This window comes from Panthera leo, chromosome A1, assembly GCF_018350215.1.
Source record: "Panthera leo isolate Ple1 chromosome A1, P.leo_Ple1_pat1.1, whole genome shotgun sequence".
NCBI lineage: Eukaryota > Metazoa > Chordata > Mammalia > Carnivora > Felidae > Panthera > Panthera leo.
This window is the reverse complement of record NC_056679.1, coordinates 108,340,729-108,366,067: the sequence shown is the minus strand read 5'-3', so window position 1 is coordinate 108,366,067 and position 25,339 is coordinate 108,340,729. Positions and strand designations below refer to the sequence as shown.

Here is a 25,339-nt window from a genome sequence, read left to right as displayed (position 1 = left end):
CTAAAACTAATACTCAAAGTAAAGTGCCTACAACGATCACTAGAAACACTCAACGGAGTAATAGATGTTTGCCCTTTTTCAGTAATTCACAATTTCTAAAGAGAACAAAGTATGTATGTTTTAACTCCAAGCCCTCACAAGCTATGCTGTTGGCATGTGGGAGCTGGGTACTCACTGGAGAAGGGACGCGGGGCTATCCAGCCTTCGTGTCCACAAGCTGCATCTGTGCACTGGCGGCCATGCCACCCCCATAGCCCCCCTTGGACTGCATCTGGTTCTGGATGGAGCTAACCTAGAACAAGACAGAAACAGAACCAAGTCAGCAACTAGGGACAATGCAGCAGATGCTGGTCTCAACATTCCAGCTGAGCAGTTGTGGAAAGCATACTTTCTATAGAAAAAAATTCCATTTTTATAGACTTAAATTTTTATTTTAATTTTATTTTTGAGAGAGATCGTGAGCAGGGGAGGGACAGAGAGAGAGGAAGACACAGAATCTGAAGCAGGCTCCATGCTCTGAGCTGTCAGCACAGAGCCCAATGCTAGGCTTGAACTCACAACCAGTGAGATCATGACCTGAGTCAAAGTTGGACGCTCAACCAACTGAGCCACCCAGGCGGCCCTAGACTTAAATTTGTCTGATTGCCCTGAGGCAAGTTGAGGAGGCTAGAAAACCACTTGCTGGGCCACCTCTCTCTCTCCCCATTTACCAGTGACAAAATCCCTGTTCTGTAATTCACAATATACTTGGTAACACTTCAAAAACAGTCTAAAGTATACAGATCAACTCAACTTAAAGTATACAGACACCTCACGTATAGAACCACGTCCATTAGAGACAAAAATAATTATGAATGAAATTGGACCAAAGATCAATTTTTAAAGTTCCATGTGATAGGATTTATATACTTGATAGTGTTAAAGTTAGGCATCCAAAGACTTGGATGGTAGTCCAAATGTATTCATTAATATGGTTAACTCTGGGTGAAGTATTTATTCTCTCTAAAGGTAAGTCTTCCTATCGGTAAAAGAGTCAACATGACAATCTGTCCTAACCACCCAAAAGGGCTATTTTCTGATGTATGAGATACATAAATGGTGCGGTATTTTCTCTCTTACTGGGCTAAAACAAAGGTGCATAAACTTACTGGCAAGTTGTGAAGTACCCTAAGTGTATCATCCATTATTCCAATCTTACTTCATACCCCACTGGAAGCAGTGAATGAGAGAATCAGGCTAGAATGCTAGAAAAAGGAGAGGTAAGAAAGTGTCAGAGGTGTTGACCTAACTGTGAAGAGTCAGAGAGCCCTGGCAATCAGCTCAGCCAGCCAGTTGACACTTCCATGGTTCCCCAGGGAGGGGACACGACAGACAACATCCATTATTAATCTACTTATCAAATACTTAGTAAGCACTTAATAGAAAACATGACTTGTGTGGTGTTTTCACTGGTGATGCTGAGTCAGTAGGTTTAAAGAAAATAGTAAAGACTTGCCTATTTTCTGAGCAAGGCAGTTTTAAATATATTCTAACAGAAAAGCAAAAAATAAAACGCATAGCTTATTTAGAATCCAAAAGGATTTAAGTAAGAAAATGTAACTGGCTCTCAAATGGGTAATTTTTACCCATCTACTGAAAATTTTACTCACGTTGAACATCTTATTCTAGTGGTATCACATGTTTTATCTGTTTTCACATTATTTATGACTACTTTATTAAAAAAAAAAAAACACCTGAAATCTACAGGCCAATTTATTTTCAATAAACATCCCCAGTCTGAGAAGGCCACAGTACAGTCCATATGCTACAGTTAAAATTCATGTTCTGCTCCTTTTTTGTGGTACAAAGTTGATTTTACCTACCAAATAATTTCCCACCTAACATGTTACTTTTTCTTAGATATTTTAGGGCCTATTTATAAAAAAAAAAAAAAAAATACAACATTTGTATTTTTACATAGTGGATTCATAATGTCATGCTAATTCTTACCAAGAAAAGAAACTGGTTTTCCTCCAAAACTCAATTGTTCAATTTCAAACCACAGGATTTAGGTTTTCTAATGTATTATTTTAACTGTGTCTGTATTTTAACACAGTAAGTCTACATTATTAAAACAGTCATGGAATCCTTTTCTAGCAAAAATTTAGTATAAAAGGTTATCTTGGGAAGAACAGTTTATTTAGGAGAAAACAAATTCCAAGTCATCTGACCATTCAATAATCCCGTATTGCACAGCTGTTTCATGTGCATCAAGCCATGTACCTAACACATGCTGCTCAGTCTAGGACAAACTAACAAGGCAAACTATTTCTTTGGATAAACAACATTTATGCTTTTGTCTCACTTACACTATTACTGCATGTAAGAGCAAAATTCTCTCACCATATCAGGCTCAGACAAGTTTTATCTATCAATGAGACTTTCAGGAAACTCAGCAATGGCATGATATTCAACCTGACAGAACTGACTAAAAAACCAAGCCCATGCCCAATAGGAGTCAGAAGCTGTTTGTCACTGTACAAACAAAAAACTAATGTCGGCAGTAAGTACAAAAAGCCTTTGGGAGACATATTTGGTTCTAATGAGCTATGACACTTTTTTAAAAATCCCATCCCTTAGCAGAGAAAGCTGCCTGGAGACAGCCAAGGGCCTGTCTTGATCCAGCTCCTTCAGATGAAGCAGAAGTAGACGCCCCTTCAAGAGTCCTTCCTGAAGTTCTACCTAAATCAACGGCAGCAATAGTCACCAACATCAATGACAGGCTCCTTGTAGAGACAAAATGATGAATAGGAATCTTAAAGGAAATTGTGAAATGTACATAAACAAGATTTAAAAAGTTAAATACCATGAACTAAAAATTTAATTCATTTTAAATTAAAATGAATTTTAAAAACCTGAACTGGGGAAGACATTTATTAAGAAATTAAAACTTGGGGCGCCTGGGTGGCTCAGTCAGTTAAGCATCTGCCTTCAGCGAGTCTGAGCCCGGCCATCAGGCTCTGTCTGTGCTGACCGTGCGGAGCCTGCATTGGATCCTCTGTTGCCCTCTCTCTCTGACTCTCCCCTGCTTGCATTGTGTCTCTAAAAAATAATAAACATTAAAAAAAAAAAATTCATCAAAATTTGAAGCCATTCATTCTATTTATATGTATTAAAATAACCCTCTAAAGAAAAATCCTAGGTTCCCATTTGGTTATTTCATGCTGATCCAGGAAACAAAGCTACTGAATTTGTATTTTGATAGCAACCTGACACCTCTTACAACTCCACAAAAGCAGTTGAGCAAAACAAAGTACTTTTCCTACAGATTTAAAACAAACAAGCTGTTTCCTTTCCAGGAAGCTACAAATGTTATTCCTTTGCTTACCTAGTAACTGATGTGACAAACTTGTTTGCTGTATCCAGGATAACCATCTACCTATTTTAAAAGTCTCTGCTCTCTTGTAAAGTCTTTTGTTAATTCTGCCAAGTAAGCAGACAACGGGCAATTCGCTATCTATAAAAGTCTTACTCATTTTCTGGTTCTAAACACTTCAGAGACCATTTAGGTATATTAGTTTACTTTAGATTTTGGGCAAAGAGGCTCCTGATACTTAGTGGCTTATTACTTCAGGGCAATAATGAGCCAGAGCCCTGACAAACCCTCATTTGGTGCTGCTTCTATTCTAGTGCACTGTTTTCCTCTCGGATGAAAATTAAGAAATATACAAGTTCAAGTGAATAAATCTAAAGTCTATTCTGAAATACACTGAAATCTCTATAAATAAGAGCAAATATGCACAAATTTTAATCCTCTGCTTAGTATCTAAGTTATTTACATTTCAGTGATGAATAAATCACATTCTAGTATCAAGTAAAGGCTAATATTTTATAAGGTAAAAGTGATAAACAGGTCTGCAAAAGGCAACTAAGTAAATTTAAGAGAACAGAAAGATTAATGTTACTAAAAGGCTGGTGTTCAAGTCCTTTAAAGTATTTTTTCAGGAGAAAGGCAGAAATAAATGCATAGTTTAGCAAGTTAGAGAAGAGATTAAATTTTCACTGCTTATTTTCTTCTCTATATACTCAGGTTATGTATTTATATTCAGTGCCTACACATTCAATGAGCATTGTATCACCATTAAGAATGTATGTACCTGTCATACAGATGACACAGGTCTATGCCCCAAGACCCCATCTGTATCTTCCATCAAAACACTTACGGAATTCATTCCACTGAACAGGTCTCCTGATCCTACATGAGCTGTGTGCACAAAATTTGTTGGCTCTCCAATCATACTTCGGTCAATCCGCCGGCGCCTTTTCTACAATATAGGGAATAATGTGTTGAGAGATGGATTTTATTAGCAACAAACTTAGTCTGGTCGATTTATATACTACAGATGAATGATTTTAATAACATAATAAAATTTGCCCAAGACACCAGGATCCTGAAATCTTGGACTACCACAATTACCTCATATGATGAAATCCCGAGAGATACATGCGCACGTGTGCGCACACACACACACGACCCGTAAAGCAAAACAACATATTATTATTCAGAATTTAAAAGAGATTTTTTGGCATAGCTTTAGCCACTGGCTTGTTTGCATAATAACCATTTAGGTTTCATTGTTTAAAAAAAATAAGACAAATGTAAAATTATCATCAGTCGCCACTATTGTTAGCAAAGAATACAGTGTGATTTGAGTACAACACTCTGATTTTTAACATCACTTTCTAGCTTTCATGGTTAACTGACGTTATTTTGATGGTTATTATTACTTAGATTACACCCAAAAACTCTTCCACACTGAAATAAATCAGCTGCTCCGTCTGGAGGAGATCTGGTCCTAGCCTGTTCACTCTTTTCGGGTCTGCACTGACTGGGAATGAAAGCCTATCCAAACTCATACTAGGCTGGGCCTTAGTAAGTCCTAATTTCTGACAACCACCTCTGACAGGGTACAGAATCCTATTTCCCAGTAACTTGTGCTACCAGCTACAATCCTTCCCTCACCAATATGCCCATTCACCCACTGAGAGGTATTTCCAGGGTAACTGTTTTACTTATCGTGAGATCATGAGAATCATGAGATCCTTCCAGAGACCAAGGTTATCTAATATATTCTAGAAATTGGAGTGTATCTACATCCACTGAAAGGTTGCTAGAATCCTGATAAATCCTAGAAACAAGACAGACTCAAGCAACAGCCCCTCATGATTAAAAATTTATTTTCTACAAAGCCACACAAATGGAGGGTTCATGCATTAATTTTAGGAGCCACCAAAGATTGTTTTTACTGTCCTCTAGTTTTTACTGCTACTGTTTAGAATCCCAAAAGAAGCTTGAGCTTTTCCCTGGAAATACTTATGTTCATCCTCACAGTTCAACAGTGACACTGGACTACCTCCAAGTTCATTGGTTTTTTCCATCCAGGGTTCTATATGGCAGGTGGTGGTCCTTGTCTATCTGAACCTAAGTTTTACTGTCTCTTGGGAAAGTTTTCTTCTATTATGTTTTTTAATAATGCACCTTATGTTCCTTTTTGTAATTTCTGTAGTTCCTGTTATGTGCACAGTGGATTGTGTATATTTTCATCCATTATTTTTATTTCTCTTTATAGTTTTACTGTACTGGAAAGTAACTTTACTCGATTCTCTTTGGGAATCCACTAATTTTTTCCTATAGGCCAAGACAGTAAGTAAGCCATTCAGTCTGTCATAGCTTCAATTCCACTCTGGTCCTTTTGGCACAAAAGCAGCTACAGACAATGCATAAACATATTAAGTGGAGCTGTGTTCCAGTGAGCATTTATTTAAACAAACAAGTACCAGGCCCAATTTGGACCATAAGCAGTAGTTGGATGATCCCAGTTCTAGACCATTTTTTTAGTAGATATGTATTATTTCTCATTTATGGTTATCTTTTCAGAAGCTTTGTTATGAGAGGACATCACTGCAATATTTTCTAATCTGAGAATTTGTATTATAGGTTTTCATTTTTCCCTCTCAAAATGCTTGACTGTATGGATTATAGTCTGTAAAATTCGGAGCAAAACATTCTCATTCGTGTACTTAAAGCCCCATTTAGTTACTTCAAGTCCCTTTCTGAAGGGTTCATAAATTCAATCATTCTTTTGGGGCCCTGCTTCCTAGGATTACAGAAAATTTTCATGTTATCAGAAAACCAAGGGAAGGTATCACATTCTTCAATTTTCTGTCAGCACAAAGGCACAGATTTCCTGCTTTTTATTATATGTTCCTACTTCAGGTGTCCTAAAGGAGCCTCAGACTGCCGACCCCTCCATCAGACTTGACACCCACAGCATCTTTTCATCAGGGAGCCCCATATCAGCAATGCACCATCCTTCCCACTCTGTTTTCCATCTTTTCCCCAGACTCCTAGTTTATCTATTTCTATCATCCCATTTAACGTACTTCCCTTCACACTATTCTCATCTGGGATAACACAGCATAAACGAGCCTTAAGAAGTAATGCTACCTTCTCTTTTCTAGGATTCATGTAGGGAAAGAAGAAGCTAATGATAGTCTTGCAGCTTTTTTCATCTTGGCTACCCTGTTACATTCCAGTGAATTTGTGTGTGAGAAAGTTGTTTGTCCAGGCACAACCAAATAATTTACGTTTGCCAGCAGAAGACAAGAATTTTCTCAGTACCCAGGCAAGACAAATTGTTGGGGCTTCTTCCCCAGTAAACCCCTTGACTGATAGAAAAGACTTCTAGCTTCCTGGCACCCTCCACAAAGCAGGAAAGGGTGGATGGCTCCAGGTGAAGAAAAAGATAGCAGTTAAGTTCCATGGGATAATGGCATTTGCAGACCTACAGACTTTTCCTCCTAGGGCTTGTGCAACCAGCTTGCAGGTGCAACAGCTCATGACAGCAGAGGGTGCCACTCAGCTCAGCCAGAGGGCCCTCTTAGGCAGACAAGTGACAGGCATATTTCAGAAAGAAAGATCTACTTCAGGCCACTGGCAGTCTTGACCATCCCTTGCCCTGTGAACACACAGGAGCAACTTCTCAAGCTGGATCTTCATCATTGCCCCTGTAAGGTATGTTTGTCTTAGCAGAAGGCTACACTTGGCCCACAGCTTCACATGAAGTGATTCATTCTAACAAATGGATTACTGCAGGAAGATGGTGGGAGAAGAGTCAGCACTCAGGCCATCACCCAACCCTTTCCAGAAAGGTCTCCTGAAAGGAATTAACAAATGGATCAGCTTGTGAATCAAATTCTAAGACTAAAACATTCTGAATTTTGAGGGAGGATGTTCAACAGAGACTATTCTCTTAATGAAAAGCAAAGAACAAATAACTAATTTGTAAATCTGAGAACAGTGAGTACTGAGTTCAGAGTCTGGCTTTCCCTTACATACTGGAATGTTTCTTCATGCCGTGTAATCCGATACTGATTTAAGGTACAGACGTTGAAGCTTTCAGTCCTTCCTTCCCTGATAACATGGCAAGTTGGTTTTAAAAGCCACTTTGTGATATCTGCAGCTGGCAGGGAGGCTGGAGGGGCCAAAGGAGAAGTTATTGCAGTAATGTTGGTGGAAAGAGAGGACTTGGATTTAGCTGACAGCAGGTGAAAGGGAAAGAACTGGGTGGATTTAAAAGGTATTTAGGGGGCAAGATCAACAGCATTTGGTTGCTGACTGGATTTGAGAAGGGAGAGCCAGAAGTTAAGAATATCTGAGAACAATGTGCACAATTCACGGGGTCAGAGAATACTGGAAGAGGGCCAGACTTTAGGAAGAACATGAAAGAGTTTAACACACACTGAATTTGAGTTATCTGTGAGACATGCAAGTGAAGTTACCAAGAGGGCAAGTTGGATACACGGATATAGGATTCTGAAAGAGGCTAAACTAGAGATAAGAAATTAAGTCTCACCACTCAGCACAATAAATTTTTTTAATGTTTACTTTTGAGACAGAGAGCCATCAGGGAAGGAGCAGACAGAGAGGGAGACACAGAATCCGAAGGAGGCTCCAGGCTCTGGGCTGTCAGCACAGAGCCCGACATGGGGCTCAAACCCACAAACCATGAGATCATGACCTGAGCCAAAGTTGGACGCTTACCTGACTGAGCCACCGAGGCACCCCTCACCAGCACAATAAAGGTGTACAAGTTAAGGGGACTTCTGAGGGAGACAAGTGCACAGAGGAATCCTAAAGTTGGACAGAGAAAAAAAATCCCTCAAAGGACACGACAAAGAAAATGCCTGAAAAGGAGGAGGAAAATCAGGTGCGTCCTCTTCTAGGTGTCATGGAGTGATGAGGCAAACAGTGGAAAGCTGGGGAGAGGTCAGGTCAAGGCTGGAATATGTCTGCATATTCAGATTCAGCAACATGCAGTGAGCACCTTCGTGAGGGCTAAGAGTGGAAGACCACTGAGGGGGCAGACAAGTGTGTAGGAGTCAGGAAACAGAGCGGTCAGACACAAACAACTGGACACGCCTAGGACAGGGACAAGAGGGCAGGCTGCAGCTGAAGGAAAAAAGCCGTTTTTCCTTTTAAGATGAGAAAGACTGGATTTATGCTTAATTTCTGATAAGATGCAGTGAAAGAGACTCAAAGCAGAGAAAAATAATGATCAAGGTGGTAGGTTCCAGAGAAGGAAGGAAGGATAGATGCACACACAGACTGCAATGTTCTTTGGATCTGTGTTCTAACATTATCAATAAATCGAAAACCTAGATTCCAAATATAATTTATTTCAAAATACAAAAATGTATTATTTTTTAGTCACTGTGGACATTTAAGGAGTAGGACACCTCTGTGGTAAGACAGAGACAAGATTTAACTCATGGGTAAACAAGGGGAACTCCACAGTTGGGCCTCTGCAAAGAAAAACAGGAAATGGTGCACTCACTCTGATACGTATTAACTGCTGTCAGTAGCAGAGTCATCGGTTTTCCTGGAAACGTACTCTATTCTTTATAGGGAACTCTATTGAGAGTGTCAACCTTTTGAATAATTGTTGCTATCCTTGAAATACTGTTATTTTGCATAAGGTCGAGGAAGGAGACAAGGAAAAATGTCTCTTCACATTTACTGAATGTTACTGATGCCTCCTTAAAGCAGTTTAATCTTAGACACACATACTGAAATTTTTTTTTTTTTGAAGATTTTTAACCTCTACACCCAATGTGGGGCTCAATCTCAATGACCTGGGAATCAAGAGTCATGTGCTCTACTGCCAGAGACAGCCAGGTGCCACATACTGAAATAGTGTGGGATGAACTTGCTTTAAGTTTTCCAGCTGAGGCGAGAGGGTCACAGGTGACACAGGATGGGGCCCCCATCCACAGCTAGTGAAGCTGGGTGCTACATACCTGGGAGAGGCAGTTCTCTTCCCTGTTTCTGTGTACATGTGGTAATTTTCCTCATCAGTTTTTTTAAAGTAAGTTTTTAAAGACTTGTTATTTTAGTGAATTTTCTCCTACCTTTACAACTTAACACAAAAACCTAAGTCTTGTTTACTAGTAAAAACTATGTGACACGAGAATGAATAATAAACAATTCCTTTTCTGATTTCCACCAGAACTTTTGTCCTCCTGATACTTTACTTTTTTTTTTTAAGTTTATTATTTTTGAGAGAGAGAGAGAGCGCACGCATGAGTGGGGGAGGGGCAGAGAGAGGGAGACACAGAATCTGAAGCAGGCTCCAGGCTTGGAGCTGTCAGCCCAGAACCTGACTCAGAACTTGAACCCATGAACCGCGAGATCATGACTTGAGCCGAGGTTGGACGCTCAACGGACTGAGCCACCCAAGCGCCCCATGCTACTTTACAATTCTAAAATCATACTCTACCTACTTCCTGTCTTCCTCCCCAAAACTACTGGCAGAGATTTTAGGTCCTTGAAAACTACACTGCAGAGCTCCCATGTGACACTGGAGCTGGCTACATCGTCACCTTAGGGTGTGTGTGCTATTCGCATCCATCATTCATGCACTCCCATCACATGTTCCTTCTCTCAAAATAAAATTATAGCTGAAAACTAAAAATGGCTTACACAGTAAGGCCCAGGGGCAAGGTATTCAGTGTACTCAGGGCTTCCACAAAATTTCTCTACACTTTTCTCAGCTGTGCCCTCCTGTCAGCTTCATTGTCAGGCTGGTAGCCAACAGAGCTGCAGCAAGTCTAAGGCCTTCTGTCCATGTTTACTGACATACAGAAGAATAGCGCTTTATTAAAAACAAGACAAATTCCCCCCTGAGGTTTCCACAAAACTTCCTCTGGCATCTGAATTCTCTGCCCTGTCCTGAACCAACCCCTCTCATCCACAGAATGCCTTCCTTGAGCCAAACTCAAACCCAATCGCTGCAAAGGGACAGCAGTTCCCTATGAGCAGCACAGACCTAATCAGGAATCACCAGGAGCAGGGGGGTCTGCCACTCAAACGATGGCTCCTATACGACAGACGAGGGGGAGAATGGATGCTGTGGTTGTAACAATAATATCCCGCTAGGCAACCGTTAGTGAAATTACTAGTCAGATATTTATTTCAAAAACCTAGAATGTACAAAGTAGAGAAAGGATTACTCTGAGATTCTTCTTCCAACAGATCCCTCTTCTCTGGTTCCTCACTCATCCACTACCTTACATCTCTGTGCTTTTTTTGATCTTGTGTAAGCTGGCACCCTTGGTGTCTTTTCTTCCCTCTTGCACATCTTTACCTTATCAAGTCTATGCCGGTAACTAGTGAGTCTATTTTCTACTTTCTGGGCTTGAGACTATACATTCAACTGCTTACTGATGAGGCCAGAGGACACTCAAGCTTCTGCACTTAACACACAACTTTCTTTGCATAGCCCATTCCTCCTCTTCAGTCCATGTTTGGTCAACCACATTTCTGCCAGTATTTCCAGCCAGGTTTGAGGGCTGTCCCTCACCACTCCTTCTCCCTCATATGATCACATCCAATTAGCAAACTATCCTGGGGAGTCTGCCGCTTTCCTCCCTCCATCCCCACATAACTGCCACTACCTTATTTTGGGCCCTTGAGCCTCTCACCTACGTCAATGCAGGAGCCAGGAGTCCCTCACTTATCTGGTTCCAGTTTTACAGTGTTCTTTCCCCTTCCAATATGCCTCACCCTGAATCTAGATGTACCTTTCCAAAGTACAAAACTGATCGTGTTACTCATTTCAAATCCCTCAAAGGCTTCCCAAATTTTCAGGATAAATAAAAAACTCCACAGGCTATGGAAATCCTATTTCTCTCTCTATCCTCATCTTCAACTACATTCTTCCATGCATTCTAAGCTTTCATCTGCTATTTCAAGTTCCCTAAGTATACTATGCTCTTCCACAACTCTGCATGGAAGATTCTTTCCTCCTGTTCCGTCAGTTCACTAACTCAGGCCTGACTCCTTTACTCCCTGGGGTCACTCCCACTCAGGACTCCCTGACTGCCTTGTATTCACCTACTAAAGCAAAATTTACATCTCGCACCAAATTTAAACTGTCCCCTGGATAGGAGATGTGCTCCTATATAGGCAGGCATATAAAACGTGAATCCACAAGGGACAGGGCTATATATAACACACAGCAATCTATCAACAAACTTTTTATGAATAAATTTATGAATAGTACGACATTCATGTTTTCAACACACTTTTTTTAAACACATTTCTGCAGCAATATAAATACTCCCCCCCATAAATATTGCACTCTCATATTTCTTGAATATTAACCAAGTATAGCTTCTAGAGAAATAGTGATTACTTAATCACTTAAATAGAACTTCCTTCAGGACTACCATCTGGGCAGTTTAGTGTGCAAACACATGCCATTGAGGAACAATTTGTGGCCAAGCCCCACAGGGCAACAGGAGGCATAAGCTAAGAGCACAGGTAGGTACTTCTAGAAATGGGCACACAGTGAATAGAAAATGAAGGTGCCGGGGCACCTGCCTGGCTGTCAGAAGAGCATGAGACTTGATGTCGGGGTCCTGAGTTCAAGCCCCATGTTCAATGTAGAGATCACAAAAAAATAAATAGAACTTAAAAAAGAAAAAAATGAAAGTGCCACCTGAGGCAGTGAAAAAAGCTGGTGCCTTCAGGCTATTAGGTAGCAATCACTCACACCAGTGCATCCTAAGTGAATGAAGAACAGAAAAAGAAAGATATGCTACTGACAGCTTGGTGACCCAGACAAAATATAAGTGAACCCCACCCCCCCACCTGTGTATTTTATCAAATAAACCTATGATTCTCAGGAAATATCCTGGGGCCCCACACAATATTTTCAATTTGAGGGAAACCCAATGATATTCAACTTAGTAAATAAAGGTAATTCAAAATTGCAACATTATGAAAGAGAATGTCAACTACCTCCATTTTGACTTTAGGCTGTACTTTCCAACGGATTAAGTTCTCCTTTCCAGCTTATCTCTTAAATCAGGCAAAAGACCCTGTGGGCAAAGCATCCCCTGAAGGGAACAGAAACTACTCCCTTAAGCAATGAGCACTGTCCTGATCCACAAGACCCCATGTGACTGACTCCAAGACAATGATCAACTTGACCTTCAGTGCCCACCTGTTTGCATTCAACCATGTTTATCCCACATTATCCTTATATAAACCTGGTATTTTCGGCACTCTGGACAGGCTTTGAGACTTCAGTCTACTCTCACCCTAGTGTCGGACTCACTGAAATAAATTGTCTTGTTTCTCCCTGCCTTTGGATTTGATTTGTGGCAAGTGGCCAAACCTGGTCTGTTTGGGACCCCTGGAACCAGGTGCTCTTGTAGCCCCCTTCACTCCAGGCTACAATTAGACCATATGCTCTTTCTAATGGCACATCTCTGCAAAGCAGTGCTTTCTGTGGTTGCTGTGAAAAAAACCCAAGCATTGTACGAGAGACAATATGGAACTAGAAAAGAGAGTTGGTGGCATTCATTCCGATTCCATGGCTTGACAAGGACAGGCATTGGCATCCTGTCAGTAATCATGATTATATTCAAAGGAAATAAAAATTTTTTTCTTTCAATTTGTTACTTTTTTAAAGCAACCAAGATGTTAGGACATACATGTTTACCAAGTTGTCTGCACAAAACTAGTTAATACATCTGTAAAGAATTTCTCTTGGCTTAGAGGTGCCATGAAAAAAGTTACTCAAAGTATTAAGGGGACCAAAAAACAAACTTTGGGAACCTCTGAAATAAGTTTATGTTTTGAAATATTGACAGTATAACTAGGCAACAGGCATTTCTAAAACAGTAATTTTTTCTATGATACTGATTCCCTGGGGGCATGAGCTGCTTTTGAGAGGCCTATTAACCAACCAATCCATGTAACAGAAAAAACAGAGTAATAAAAGCTATAACATAAAGATGGATTTGAGATTTTTTTTTTTTTTGGAGCAAAAGAAAAGTGTGTCTTCACTTAGGCAAAAAATGAAAACAGTAGCTTTTATAGCACTAATATCAAAAAATACATGGAACACCCTCACCCCAAACCTATCCTCACTTGGCAACTGCCCATTATTCCTTAAGACCCAGATCGAACTCAACCTTCCGAGCATGGAGAGAAAAAGGCTATTTCAACCTTGCGAGCTCCTTGATCTGAGCATGGAGTGAAAAAGGCTATTTCTATCCTAGCACCTAAAACACCGTATCATAATCGATATACTCAGAGTTTGATTTCCCTAACATACTAAGAGTTACCCTATGACCAGAGCTGTGCCTGACAATAACTAGACAAGAAATGACTGCTAAATGAGAAGAAGGCTTTTGAAATAGTGTCAGCTCATTTCTCTAAAACCTGTCTTATTCAGTATTATGACCAACTATTTCTCAAAGAACTATTTTATGTGAAAGACGTTTTTAAAAAGGGGGAAGGAACGCAAATTCTGGTGTTCCTATTTGTGCGCAAGTCACGTATCTGATAGCTTTTTTTTTTTTTTTTTATCTCTGCTTCACAGTAATGCCGTGTCCTAAAGACCTCAACTGTCATCACTATTTTGGTTTTATACTGGGTAGAACCTCAAAAGTAGTGGTTCTCAAACTTCTCTGTACATCAGAATTCCTGGAGAGTTTGTTAAAACACAGGCTGCATAGCTCTACCTGCAGGATTTCAGATACAGCAGGTTTGGGGAGGGACCAAAAATCTGCACGTCTAGCTGCAGGCCCCAGCTACTCTGATGGCTCAATGGTTTAGAAATACTGGTTCTAAAAACTTACAGGTGAATAGCTTAAAATAAATAATAGGTAATACTTAAGAGTCTTACTACATGCCAGGCACATTTCTAAGCACTTTAAACACAGGCACTCAATTGCTAATACCTTGAATATGTGATGCTTTAATATTGCCTTCAAATCTCAGCACCTCTGGCAATTCTCACTTAGTATCCTGACCTTTCCTCAAGTCCATGCATTATACTCCCATTTGTTCACCTGTTACACTCCCTGAATAAAATTTTAAACTTTATGTGGGTTTCTTTTTCCCCTTTATTTATTTAGAGAGAGACAGAAAGCACAGGAGTGGCAGACAGGGAGGGAAGAAAGGAAGGGAAGGAGGAGGGAGGGAAGGAGGGAGGGAGGGAGAGAGAATGAGAATTAAAGCTGACTCCACGGTGTCAGTGCAGAGCCTGACAAAGGGTTCAAACTCACAAACCATGTTATCATGACCTGAACTGAAATTAAGAGTCAGACCAGTAACTGACTGATCCATTCAGGCGCCCCCAATTTTTGTGTTTTTAAGTTACTTGGCAAGCCATTAGGTTGAATGGGTTTTTTTTTTCCATTCAAAATAACTCTACAACAACCAAGCCACCAATGGTGGTTTGTTTTTTTTTTAATTTTATTTTTTTAGTTAGACTTCACATCCAGCACTGAGCCCAATGCAGGCTTGAACTCACAACCCTGAGGTCAAGAACTGAGCTGAGATCGAGTGGGAGGCTTAAAGTACTGAGCCCCCCAGGCATCCCCATACAATGTTTTTTTAATCAATTTTTATCAGAAGACCCTAGGGGTGTCTGGCTGATTCAATCAGTAGAGCATGCGACTCTTAGTCTCAAGGTCAGGAGGCTAAGCCCCACTTTAGGTTTAGAGATTACTAAAACAATAAGTAAAAAAATAAAAGAAGAGCCTAATCAATGAAGCAATAATGAAACACTTCTTAACCAGCTATACCCTAGGGGCCACCAAAGAGGAGGCAGATACAAACTCCCATCTCTCAGTCTCTCCCTGGAAGCAGCCTATGTGCATACTTTAAGAGCTACTGTCTGAGTATCTGATTTTTAACAAGGCTCCATATCTAGGTCCCCTGTAGGACACTGACAGGTCATGGCATATGGTCAAGGATTAGGAACCACTAACAAAATCTCACAAGGTTTTAGAGAGAACCAAAAACTTCCACCAGGCTGGAATGATACACTTCAACTCCTACACAAGCCCAGTCCATCATGACTGGAAGAGGTGGTTCTTTGATATAATGGAAAAAACCAACACCAAGTCAAGGAAAATGAGAAAAGAGAAGAAAATTTTCCAAACTAAAGAACATGATAAAACTCCAGAAACACATCTTAATGAAATGGAGTTGATTTCCCTGAAACCACTAAAGATCTCAAAATAATGGTCATAAAGATGCTCACTAAGGTGAGGAGGACAATATATAAAAGAGAAACAATTTCCACAAAGAGAAAATAAGAGTGTACCAATGAGAAATCACGAAACTAAAAAATAAAATAACTGAAAAAAAATTAAACATTTTAACAAAAAACTAGCTCAAGTGGAAGAGATGATCAACAAACTCCTAAGATACCCCATGTTCACGAATCAAAAGGATTAGTATTCTTCACAAGTCCCTATTACCCAAAGCAATCTACAGATTCAATGCAATCCACATCAAAATTCCAATAACATTTTTCTCTTAAATAGAATAAACCATTTAACGTTTGTGTGGAACCCCGCCCCCAAAAAAAACACCTGAGCAGCCAGAGCAATCATGATAAAAAAAGAACAATGTTGAAAGCATCACACTTTCTGATTTTGCACTCTATCACACAACTACAGTAATCAAATCAGCATGCAATTGGCATAAAAACAGATACAGAGACCAATGGAACAGAGAGCCCCCAAATAATCCCAATCTCATATATGGTCCATTCACTTACATCAAAAGAGCCAAGAATATAGAACACAGAAAACTGGACAGCTACATGCAAAAGACTGCTATTTTATACCCAAAATTCAACTCAAAATGAACTGAAGACATGAACATAAAACCTGAAACCATAAAACTCCTAGAGGAAAACTTAGGGGATAAGCTCTTGGCAGGGATTCTTTGCATTTGACACCAAAAGCAAAACAACAAAACCAAAATAAGTGTGATTACATGAAACCGAAAAACTCAGGCACCACAAAGGACAATATGAACAAGATAAAATGGCAACCTACAGAATAGGACAAATTATTTGCACATCATTTATATGATAAGGGGCTAATATCCAAATACATTAAAAACTCACACAACCAATGTATTCTCTTTCTAAAGATCTTAATAACATTTTCTACAAAGGGCACGTGGGTGGCTCAGGTGGTTGAGCGTCTGACTTTGGCTCAGGTCATGATACCACATGAGCCATGATCTCATGGTTGATGAATTCGATCCCTACATCAGCCTCTGTGCTGAACGCTTAGAGCCTAGAGCCTGCTTCAGATTCTGTGTCTCCCCACCCCACAAACTCCCCTGCTCACGCACTTAGGGGCATGTGCTCTCTCTCTCTCAAAATAAATGAACATTTAAAAAATTTTTAAAGATCTGCTTTAAAAAATATTTTCTTTTCGGGGCACCTGGGTGGCTCAGTCAGTGGTGGTGCAGAGCCTGCTTGGGATTCTCTTTCTCTCTCTCTGCCCCTCCCCTGCTTGTGTGCTCTCTCTCTCTGTCTCTCAAAATGAAATAAAACTTTAAAATAATAATATTTTATTTTCTCTGACTTTATTGTAAAGATACAGCATATAACACAGCCGCAGTTTTTAGGGAGTTTCAATTGTGCAGGGGATTGGCCCCTACCTCTGCACTGTTCAAGGATCAAATGTATATACATACATCAAATCCATTACATTGCATACCTTAAATGAATATAATGTTATATGTCAATAAAATTGTGGGGGAAGAGGAGAAGAGCCTATTTCTACCTCACAGACTAGAAATAGTTAGGTCCATAGTTCTCTCAAATGGTCTACCTGTACACATTTTCATTGCTTACCTCTAGGCACTAACCAAGTTTTCTACAACGTACTTCAAATGTGAGTCATGGTTTTATTTAAATAATGATTGATAAATCACAAGCTTACCAGGATGATTATTCAGAGGTCATCTATAACCTATGTACAGATATCACTAATGACCTGACCTACCCAATCCACTATTTCCCATCTGTGTCCATAAGCCCCTTTAATGCTGAGTCAAACCACCTTTGAAGGTAGTCTGTAAATGACAATACATTATACTCTAAAAATAGTCCTTACTATTTAATACATTAAAACTGAAAGAAAATTTCTGCAAAAATCAATAGACATAAAAAGCTGCTACCCTGGAAAAAGGCATTGTCATTATTGACTTTAAAATATACAAAAATAAATGATTTATCAGAAGAGTTTATTACCTATTAACCAACATGTACCTAGTAAGTGTCAATACATTATTCAAAATGACACAACACTTATCATTTTAAGGGGAGGAAAGTGAAAACCATATGAATAAACTGTGATAGATAATACAAGTAGCTTCTACCTTTTACATTATCTTTCATAACAGATTTATTTAATGTGGCACAAAAGTCAAAAGGGCTTACATAGCTCAGCTTTGCTAAAACCCTGCTGAAAGTATGTAATTAGCACCAGAACTTGAGCCTTCTTTTACTTTTTCACTTTGGTTATTCTATCAAGGGGTTGTAAAATAGCCTCAAAGTTTATTTTAGAACTTGGTAAAGAAATACAAGTTTCTGACAGTATAAACTATCATTTACCAAAAGATAAAGAGTTGTTTTTACAATTCACATATCCTTAGCTCCTATTTCACTGATTCAGGTTTAACTTCTTTTTTTTTTTTTAATACAGTAAGCTTAGGGCATTCCAGACCTACAATCAATTTTCTATTGTTCTTAAAGGGTTTCATGCAGCTTTTTAACATGCTTATCAGAATGATTAACAGATATCTAAACTGACAAAGTGAGATTTATCCTTTTGCAAAAATAGACATAAATCTTATAATGGACACATGCCATTTTTCCTGCAAATTTTTTTTTCTGGAAACACCAGTCTCCTTCCTTTCCTTTCAGGAAATCACCTCTTCCCAAACCCAACCTTATGATTTTGACAGGCTGCCAACCACAACAGTCCACAACCCTGATTATAAGTGTGCGCATATGACACAGATTGCTCCAGAATCCTTCACTGGAAAGAACTAAACCAGGGAGAAACCCTTTCTTCCTCATGGTTGTGAAACTGACATGACGGACCTGGAGCTGAGGGTCACCATGTTTCCTATGAAGGAAAAACAACCACCTCTCGTCAGAAAGCAGCCTAAGTGCCAAGAATCAAGAAAGACAGAGAGGAGTCTTCACTGTGCCCCAGGCCCTGGATACAGATGTTTAAGAAGTCAGATCCAGCTTTCCCAGGACTAGTAATAATATGAGCTAATAAAACCACCTGTGGAAGTCTGATTTCTAAGATCATAACCAAAACCCCCCAATTAATAGTTTAAGGGACAAACTGAAGAGAAACCAGGGGTGAGACACTGCAGAGACTGGAAAAAAAAAAAATCTATTCTTCAATAACTTAGCCTACTTTACATTTCATATTCCACCATGAGGGTGAAACTTTTAAAAACAGTAAGGCTTTTCAGTATATGTATCAATTTATACTATATCTTCCGCTCTGGGGATGATAAACAATAATCTGCTGGCTTCTAGATCTTGGTGCACACTCACCGGCATGCCAGCAGTGGCCCTGAGGTCAAAGGGCTTCTCTAAGCCCTTTCGATAAAAAGAGGAGAGCCACACCACATATCACCACAAAGAAATCAGAACACCCAACTAGAGTTACAAGCAAGGAATTACCTCAAAGTACAATAGGCAGGATATTTTGTGCTGGAAATGCACTGAAAATCCAATCCTGAGTACAGTCTTCTTTATTTTGCCTTTTAGAGTTTAGTAGAAACTAACCTTTTCCCACTCAATATAAATTTCACAGTTGGTAACAGATGAGAAGTTTGCAGGAGGCCTCAAAATTTGCTTTTAAAAAGAATCTCTAAGCAAATTTATAATGACCTTTCAAGGGCAAAATTGCTAAAAGCAAAACTGAAAGAACTAGCTGTTCTCGCTCAGAGGGAAACCTGAAGTGAACATGAGTTCTTTTGTCCCTTCTATTTAAAGTTAGTATCTGGATTAAACCACATGTTGCAAGCACCAAATAGGTTTAAAAAATAATCTGAAACTGGTTTTCTAGGTACTAATGACAGTTATTTCAATGATCTTGAGTATAAAAGCCTTTCCAACACTAGAGATTTCCACCACCACGAGTTGTTGTGAGACTGTTTCTGTCCATTCAATATGCAAGCATGTGTGTATACATGCATAACATAGCTACCTTTAGACTTGCAAAATACCTTCCATACTGCGCAAAGAAAATGTGATGTGGGTGACTCAGCTGAACATCCCTCTCTTCATTTCGGCTCAGATCATGATCCCAGGGTCATGGGATCACGGACTGAGCCCCACGTTGGGCTCTGCACTGAGCATGGAGCCTGCTTGAGATATTGTCTCTCTTTCCCTGTGCCCCTGTGCCCACTCGCACACATTCTTTCTCTAAAAAAAAAAAAAAAAAAAAAAAATTTAAAAGAAAATGTAATATGATGACCTACATTGATTTTAGTACAGTGAGACCTGTATTGGACTTGTGGCCTCAAGAAGTGTACATAATAAATTTGTGCTTTCATCTACTAACCTTTTGACAGACAATCTGTTACTGCAGCAACAGGAAACTAATGCACCCAGAGAGATCGTTACTACTACCCAAGGAGCCACAGCTGCTACTAACGCACATCTGGGAATCTTCTTGTCCACTATTCTTTCCATCTCTACTGTACTGACAGTTGCTCTAAAATAAACCATTTTCTTAGAACTGCATTATTTTATTTCTTTTCTTTCTTTTTTTATTGTCAAGTTACCTAACATACAATGCAGTCTTGGCTTCAGGAGTAGATTCCCATGATTCATCACTTACATACAACACCCAGTGCTCATCCCAGCAAGTGTCCTCCTCAATGGCCATCACCCATAAAATAAACATCTTTGTTTCAAAGAAAGTCATGTAACTCCCCACAAATGCTATGTAAAATAGAGAAAGAAAAATCCAATGTTTATATTAACTTTTTGTAAATACTGTTCACAAGTGAGTCAAGCAGTGTTCCATCATTTTCTTTTCATGTACTATGTTGAATTGCTTTTCTTTGCTTCATGTTCTATGAAACTATCATTAATTACTCCAAAACCATCCATAAATATCTGCAGTACAACTGGTTAAATAGCTAAATGGCTAGTCCATGTAGTCTGAAATTTCATTCAATAGGCCTTCAACCAAGAAATCTGTTGTTGGGGCCCTGGATGGCTCAGTCAGTTAAGCACCCAATTTCGGCTCAGGTCATGATCTCACAGTGTGTGGGTTCAAGCCCCATGTCAGGCTCTGTGCTGACAGGTCAGAGCCTGGAGCCTGCTTCAGATTCTGTCTCCCTCTCTCTCTGCCCCTCCCCTGCTGGTGTTCTGTCTCTCTCTCAAGAATAAACATTTCCAAAAAAAATTTTTTAATAAAAAAATTGTTTTTACAGTTCAGTAAAATATTCCTGTAATGTTACTTTGGTAACTTATTCTTGAAGGAATTCTGAAGAGCAAGGCAGTTAAAGAATGTTACGTTACTTCTGGTCAGTATGTCCCTTTTTAGGCAATTAGGCTGTGGCTGTGTTCAGCAAATTCCTATTCTATCATCCACTTTTTATTAACTCTCATCCATGCTTATCTCTTTATTCTCTTTTTCTTTGTGAGTTGTATCATTTCATACCTTTTGTTTTTAAACTCCTTTAATGTCACGTAAAGTGGGTTTCAGGAGAGTGGTGATGGGGAAAGAGTGTGTGTGTGTGTGTGTGTGTGTGTGTGTGTGTGTACACTTGGAAGATCCTGTTCATTTCAAATACAATGTACTTAGGGGCGCCTGGGTGGCTCAGTTGGTTAAGCATCTGACTTCCACCCAGGTCATGACTCCATGCTTTGTGGGTATGAGCCCCATGTCAGGCTCTGTGCTGACAGCTCAGAGCCTGGAGCCTGCTTCATATTATGTGTCTCCCTCTCTCTCTGCCCCTCCCCTGCTTGCACTCTGTTTCCCAAAAATAAATATTAAAAATTTTTTTAAAAATACAATGTACTTAAAAATAATCAGTGGAGATAAAAACAAGAAAAAGCAGGAAAAAATGTTTTTAAATGAAAGGAAATTTCAATTTATCAACTCAATATCCATAATAAGAGCAACCCTGTAAACCATGCACTATTCTAAGCACTTTACATGAATTACCTTACTTCACATACTTAATCTATTATATACTTTAATATATTCAATCCTAGAAGATAGGATTATTATTCCTAATTTTCCTATCATTATTCCTACTTGCAAAGGTTTAATTAATCTGCTCAAGGTCAAACAGTAAATGAGTTTTGGCAATGGAATTCAAACCCTTATCTCAACAACTCTTAAACCTCACAGAAAACCACATCTCATATGACAAAGGTGGAAAAAAGGAAAAAAAAATTTTTTAACTATCCTTAACTTTGGGGTTCCTAAAAATGAGATCAATTTCCCATAGCTCAACACTATTAAAAGTAGATTTCTCTTATGTTTCTTATTAATTTTATCTGTTCCTAAAGTAGGCAAGAAAATGGTATCTAGTAACAGCTTTTCTGTGTTTAATGTAGAGAAAGTTCTGTTTACTTAATGTATATACAGAATTCACTCAGCTAGTATTTTTTCCAGTATCTTAATCCCTTTTAGATACATGCATATAAGTGTATACGCAGAAGCATTTGTGTATCTTAAGATCCCAGTGAGAAAATCACCCAATTACTACCCAAGCAGACACTGTAAGGACAAATAAAGCCAAAATCAAAACCACACAAAGAATGGCAGAAAGAAAAACGCAAAGATGGAATGAAAATGACAGGAATGTATACTATTAAGTTAATATATATGAAAATATTTGAACTAAGAAGGTCTATAAAAATGGCAGATAATAATTAACATTTGGTAGCAAGGAGAGCCTTTTAAAATGTTCTAACTGTTCTGCTGGTTTCACCTTAACTTATTAAAAGTGATAATAAGTTTGCAGAGTTTCATAATTCAATTTCTTATCCAATATACATATTCACTTCCATTTGGGTAAAAGTTACCAAAACACACAAAGAAAAGAAAACCAATCTTCAAGCACAAAGACTCTACCATTTACTCATTAGTCTCAACTTTACTGGTTAACTTCAAGTTTCCAAGTCTGCACGTGTGCACACACAAGCATTTGACTAGATGTCAGTGCAAAAATTGTTTTTAATTCACAAATGAAAACAGAAAACAAATCACAAGTAAAAGAAATAATGTCTCACCTTCTAAAAGAGAAGAATTTAAGCATAGGTATTAGCTTTTCAAATAACTAAAAGAAAATTCAATGTACAAAAGCAAATGGAACATAAACATGAGAAATGTCTTACATAAAAAATCAAAATTTTTACTATGTACAAAGGTGGTGAGAGACCAGACCAACCTTTAGAGTACTCAGTACTTAAAGCAGATATAGCTGAGATCTTAGAATCTGTCCTGCATATAAGAGCTACTAATAAAACTGATCTCTAATATTTTCTACCCATTATAAACAAGTTTAAAGTAGAGAAGGATAAAAAACAGAATTTTTTTCCATGTATTTATATCACTGATGAACATATTCTTAAGAAATGCTTCTCAAATTTTCAGTACACTATAAACACCATAAATATCTATCCCAGATAATTACCACTATTGCATTAGGTTCCAGAAATTATTTAAATTCTAATTTCTCCTTAGTAATAGATCACATAAAATTTGCATGAAAACTTCCTTTTTCTACAAAAATGAATAGTTTGTTACCTGGCCTGGTATACTCATTTTTTTCCCCTGATTTTTATAAGAGTAAAATTTGTGTTCCTTAACAGTATTACTCTTCTTTCCTTGTTTGTATATAATACCAAGGCAATGGGGGGATCAGGACCCAATCCACAGTAACTCTAGATATAGGCTTAAACTACTTCAATCTTGCAGTTTCTAAGTTTATAAAATCCAAAAGTCAGTAAAACAAAACTTAATGCTATTGATGTTTTAGAAGGGCCTTTATTTTAGCATTTTGAGAATTCACCACCTTATGAAACGATGCAGACCTTCACACTATTTACACAAATGACGCAACTTAGAATTGAAGACTGTGTTTTCTAAATAAACCTAACAATATCCCAGGTGTGGTCAGAGGACTTGCGAACAACAGATCTTTTAAGAAATGCTTCAGTATTCATATAAGCAGCCAATTAATACAAGCTCACACTACTTAACATTACAGATGAGGAAGATTTTCTTTATGAACATGAGGATATGTACTTTGTAACAAGCAAAGAGAAAAAAATTAAGTTAGGGCTTTGTCATATACATACATACTTTTCAATTATTTGATCACAATGGGTTTTTTCCCTCCCGGTTCATAAAAAAAAAACCTCTTTCCAAGTTTTTCCTTTTCATTTTAGCAGTATTTTTAATCACAAAGAACATAATACAATCTTGCTTTTGAGCTCCAAAGCTCCATGCTCTGACTTGTTCTGTATTCAATGGTCTATACCATGGGATACGCTTACTGAGGAATGCTCAAATGATCTGATGGGATGTCAGAGGAAAAGAAAAGAACTCTGTTTTTTTTCATTTGCCCTTAATGAAAATTGAGTTCTAGTAATATCTGGTATATATAGACTGACATGGATGATGCTTGGTGGCTACTGACGGCATGTATTTCTACAACACTAAAAGACTAAATAGAAAGCACTGAATTAATGCTTAACCATACTTTAAATACAAAAATGAAACGTTACAGAATCATGTCTTAACTTAATGTGCTTCAATTTATCTAAAATGTCTTTTCTGTACTCTTCAGTAAGTGACTGTATGCTAGAATATAAATAGAGTATGCTGATGAACAAACTGTGGAAGAGCTGATTTGGGGAATTGTATTTGAAGAAATTTCTGGCTTGTGTATAATCCTGAATAGTCAAAAAAAAAGTCAGGTTACTTTTCACTCCACTATATTTAATATACAAGATAACACAAGTTCAAACTTCAAAGAGCTGTCATTACTTCCCTCCCAGAGTGATAAAAATGTAAAAGTTTGCTAATACGTGTTCATGAGGATATGGAACGGTACACTCAAACTACTGGTGGGAATGTAAACTGGTAACACCAAATTTAAAACAATTTGGTATTGCATGGTAAAAATGACTGCCTTTAGACTTCAAAGCCACTGATTCCACTCCCAGGTATATACCCTAGAGAAACTCAAGCATGTGTACACTAGACAACATACTCACAGGAAGGCACAAAAGAGCATTATTCACCACAGTCCCATATTGCTAACAACTCAAATTTTCAAAAGGACTATAGTGGATAAACATATTATGGGGTAGTCACACAACAAACTGTGAAAGAAAAAAGAAGTTTAGCTACCTGGATCCATATGGTCCAATCTTATAAAGTTAATATTTAATTAAGGAAAACACAAAAGAGTACAGCTAGGAGAACTCCATTCATTTAAAGTTACAACAGGTAAACTAAATAATACTGTTTGGGGATACATATATAGATGGCAAAACAATAACACAAAGCAAGGAAGTGATTTGAACCAAGGTCCTCCCAGTGATGGACCTGGGGTGTGTCTGGAAAGTACACTAAGAGACTGCTGGGGGGTTGGCAATGCTCCTTTTCTTAATATAGGTAGTGTGTGCTGCCTAACATATATGCTTCATAATTATTTACAATACTGTATGCTTAGATGTAAAACAAACTTTTAAATTATTAATATTTTGGTATAAGAAAAGTGTCATGGTTATGTTAAGTAACAGTCATTTATAGGAATAAACAGTGACATATGTATGGATAAAATTATATAAGGCTTGGGAGTGGTCTTCAAAGTAACAAAGGAAAGGCAAAAATGGATGGAATGAGATGAACAAGGTCATATAAGAATTGAAACTGTTGAAGCTGAGAGATGGGTGTATCACAT

At 38.4% G+C, this 25,339-nt stretch overlaps 1 protein-coding gene across 6 annotated transcripts in view; it reads right to left on the bottom strand.

The window, feature by feature from the left end:
• CDC42SE2 (CDC42 small effector 2) overlaps positions 1–25,339 on the bottom strand; it is a 173,042-nt gene that overhangs the window by 44,598 nt on the left and 103,105 nt on the right. For all 6 annotated transcript variants that reach the window (XM_042934505.1, XM_042934513.1, XM_042934528.1 and 3 more), the window contains 2 exons: positions 4,203–4,304; positions 176–292 (listed from right to left, as the gene is read on the bottom strand). In XM_042934505.1, the coding sequence (XP_042790439.1) occupies positions 194–292; positions 4,203–4,304 (201 nt within the window). In that variant the 3' untranslated portion in view covers positions 176–193. The remainder of the gene's footprint in view (positions 1–175; positions 293–4,202; positions 4,305–25,339) is intronic.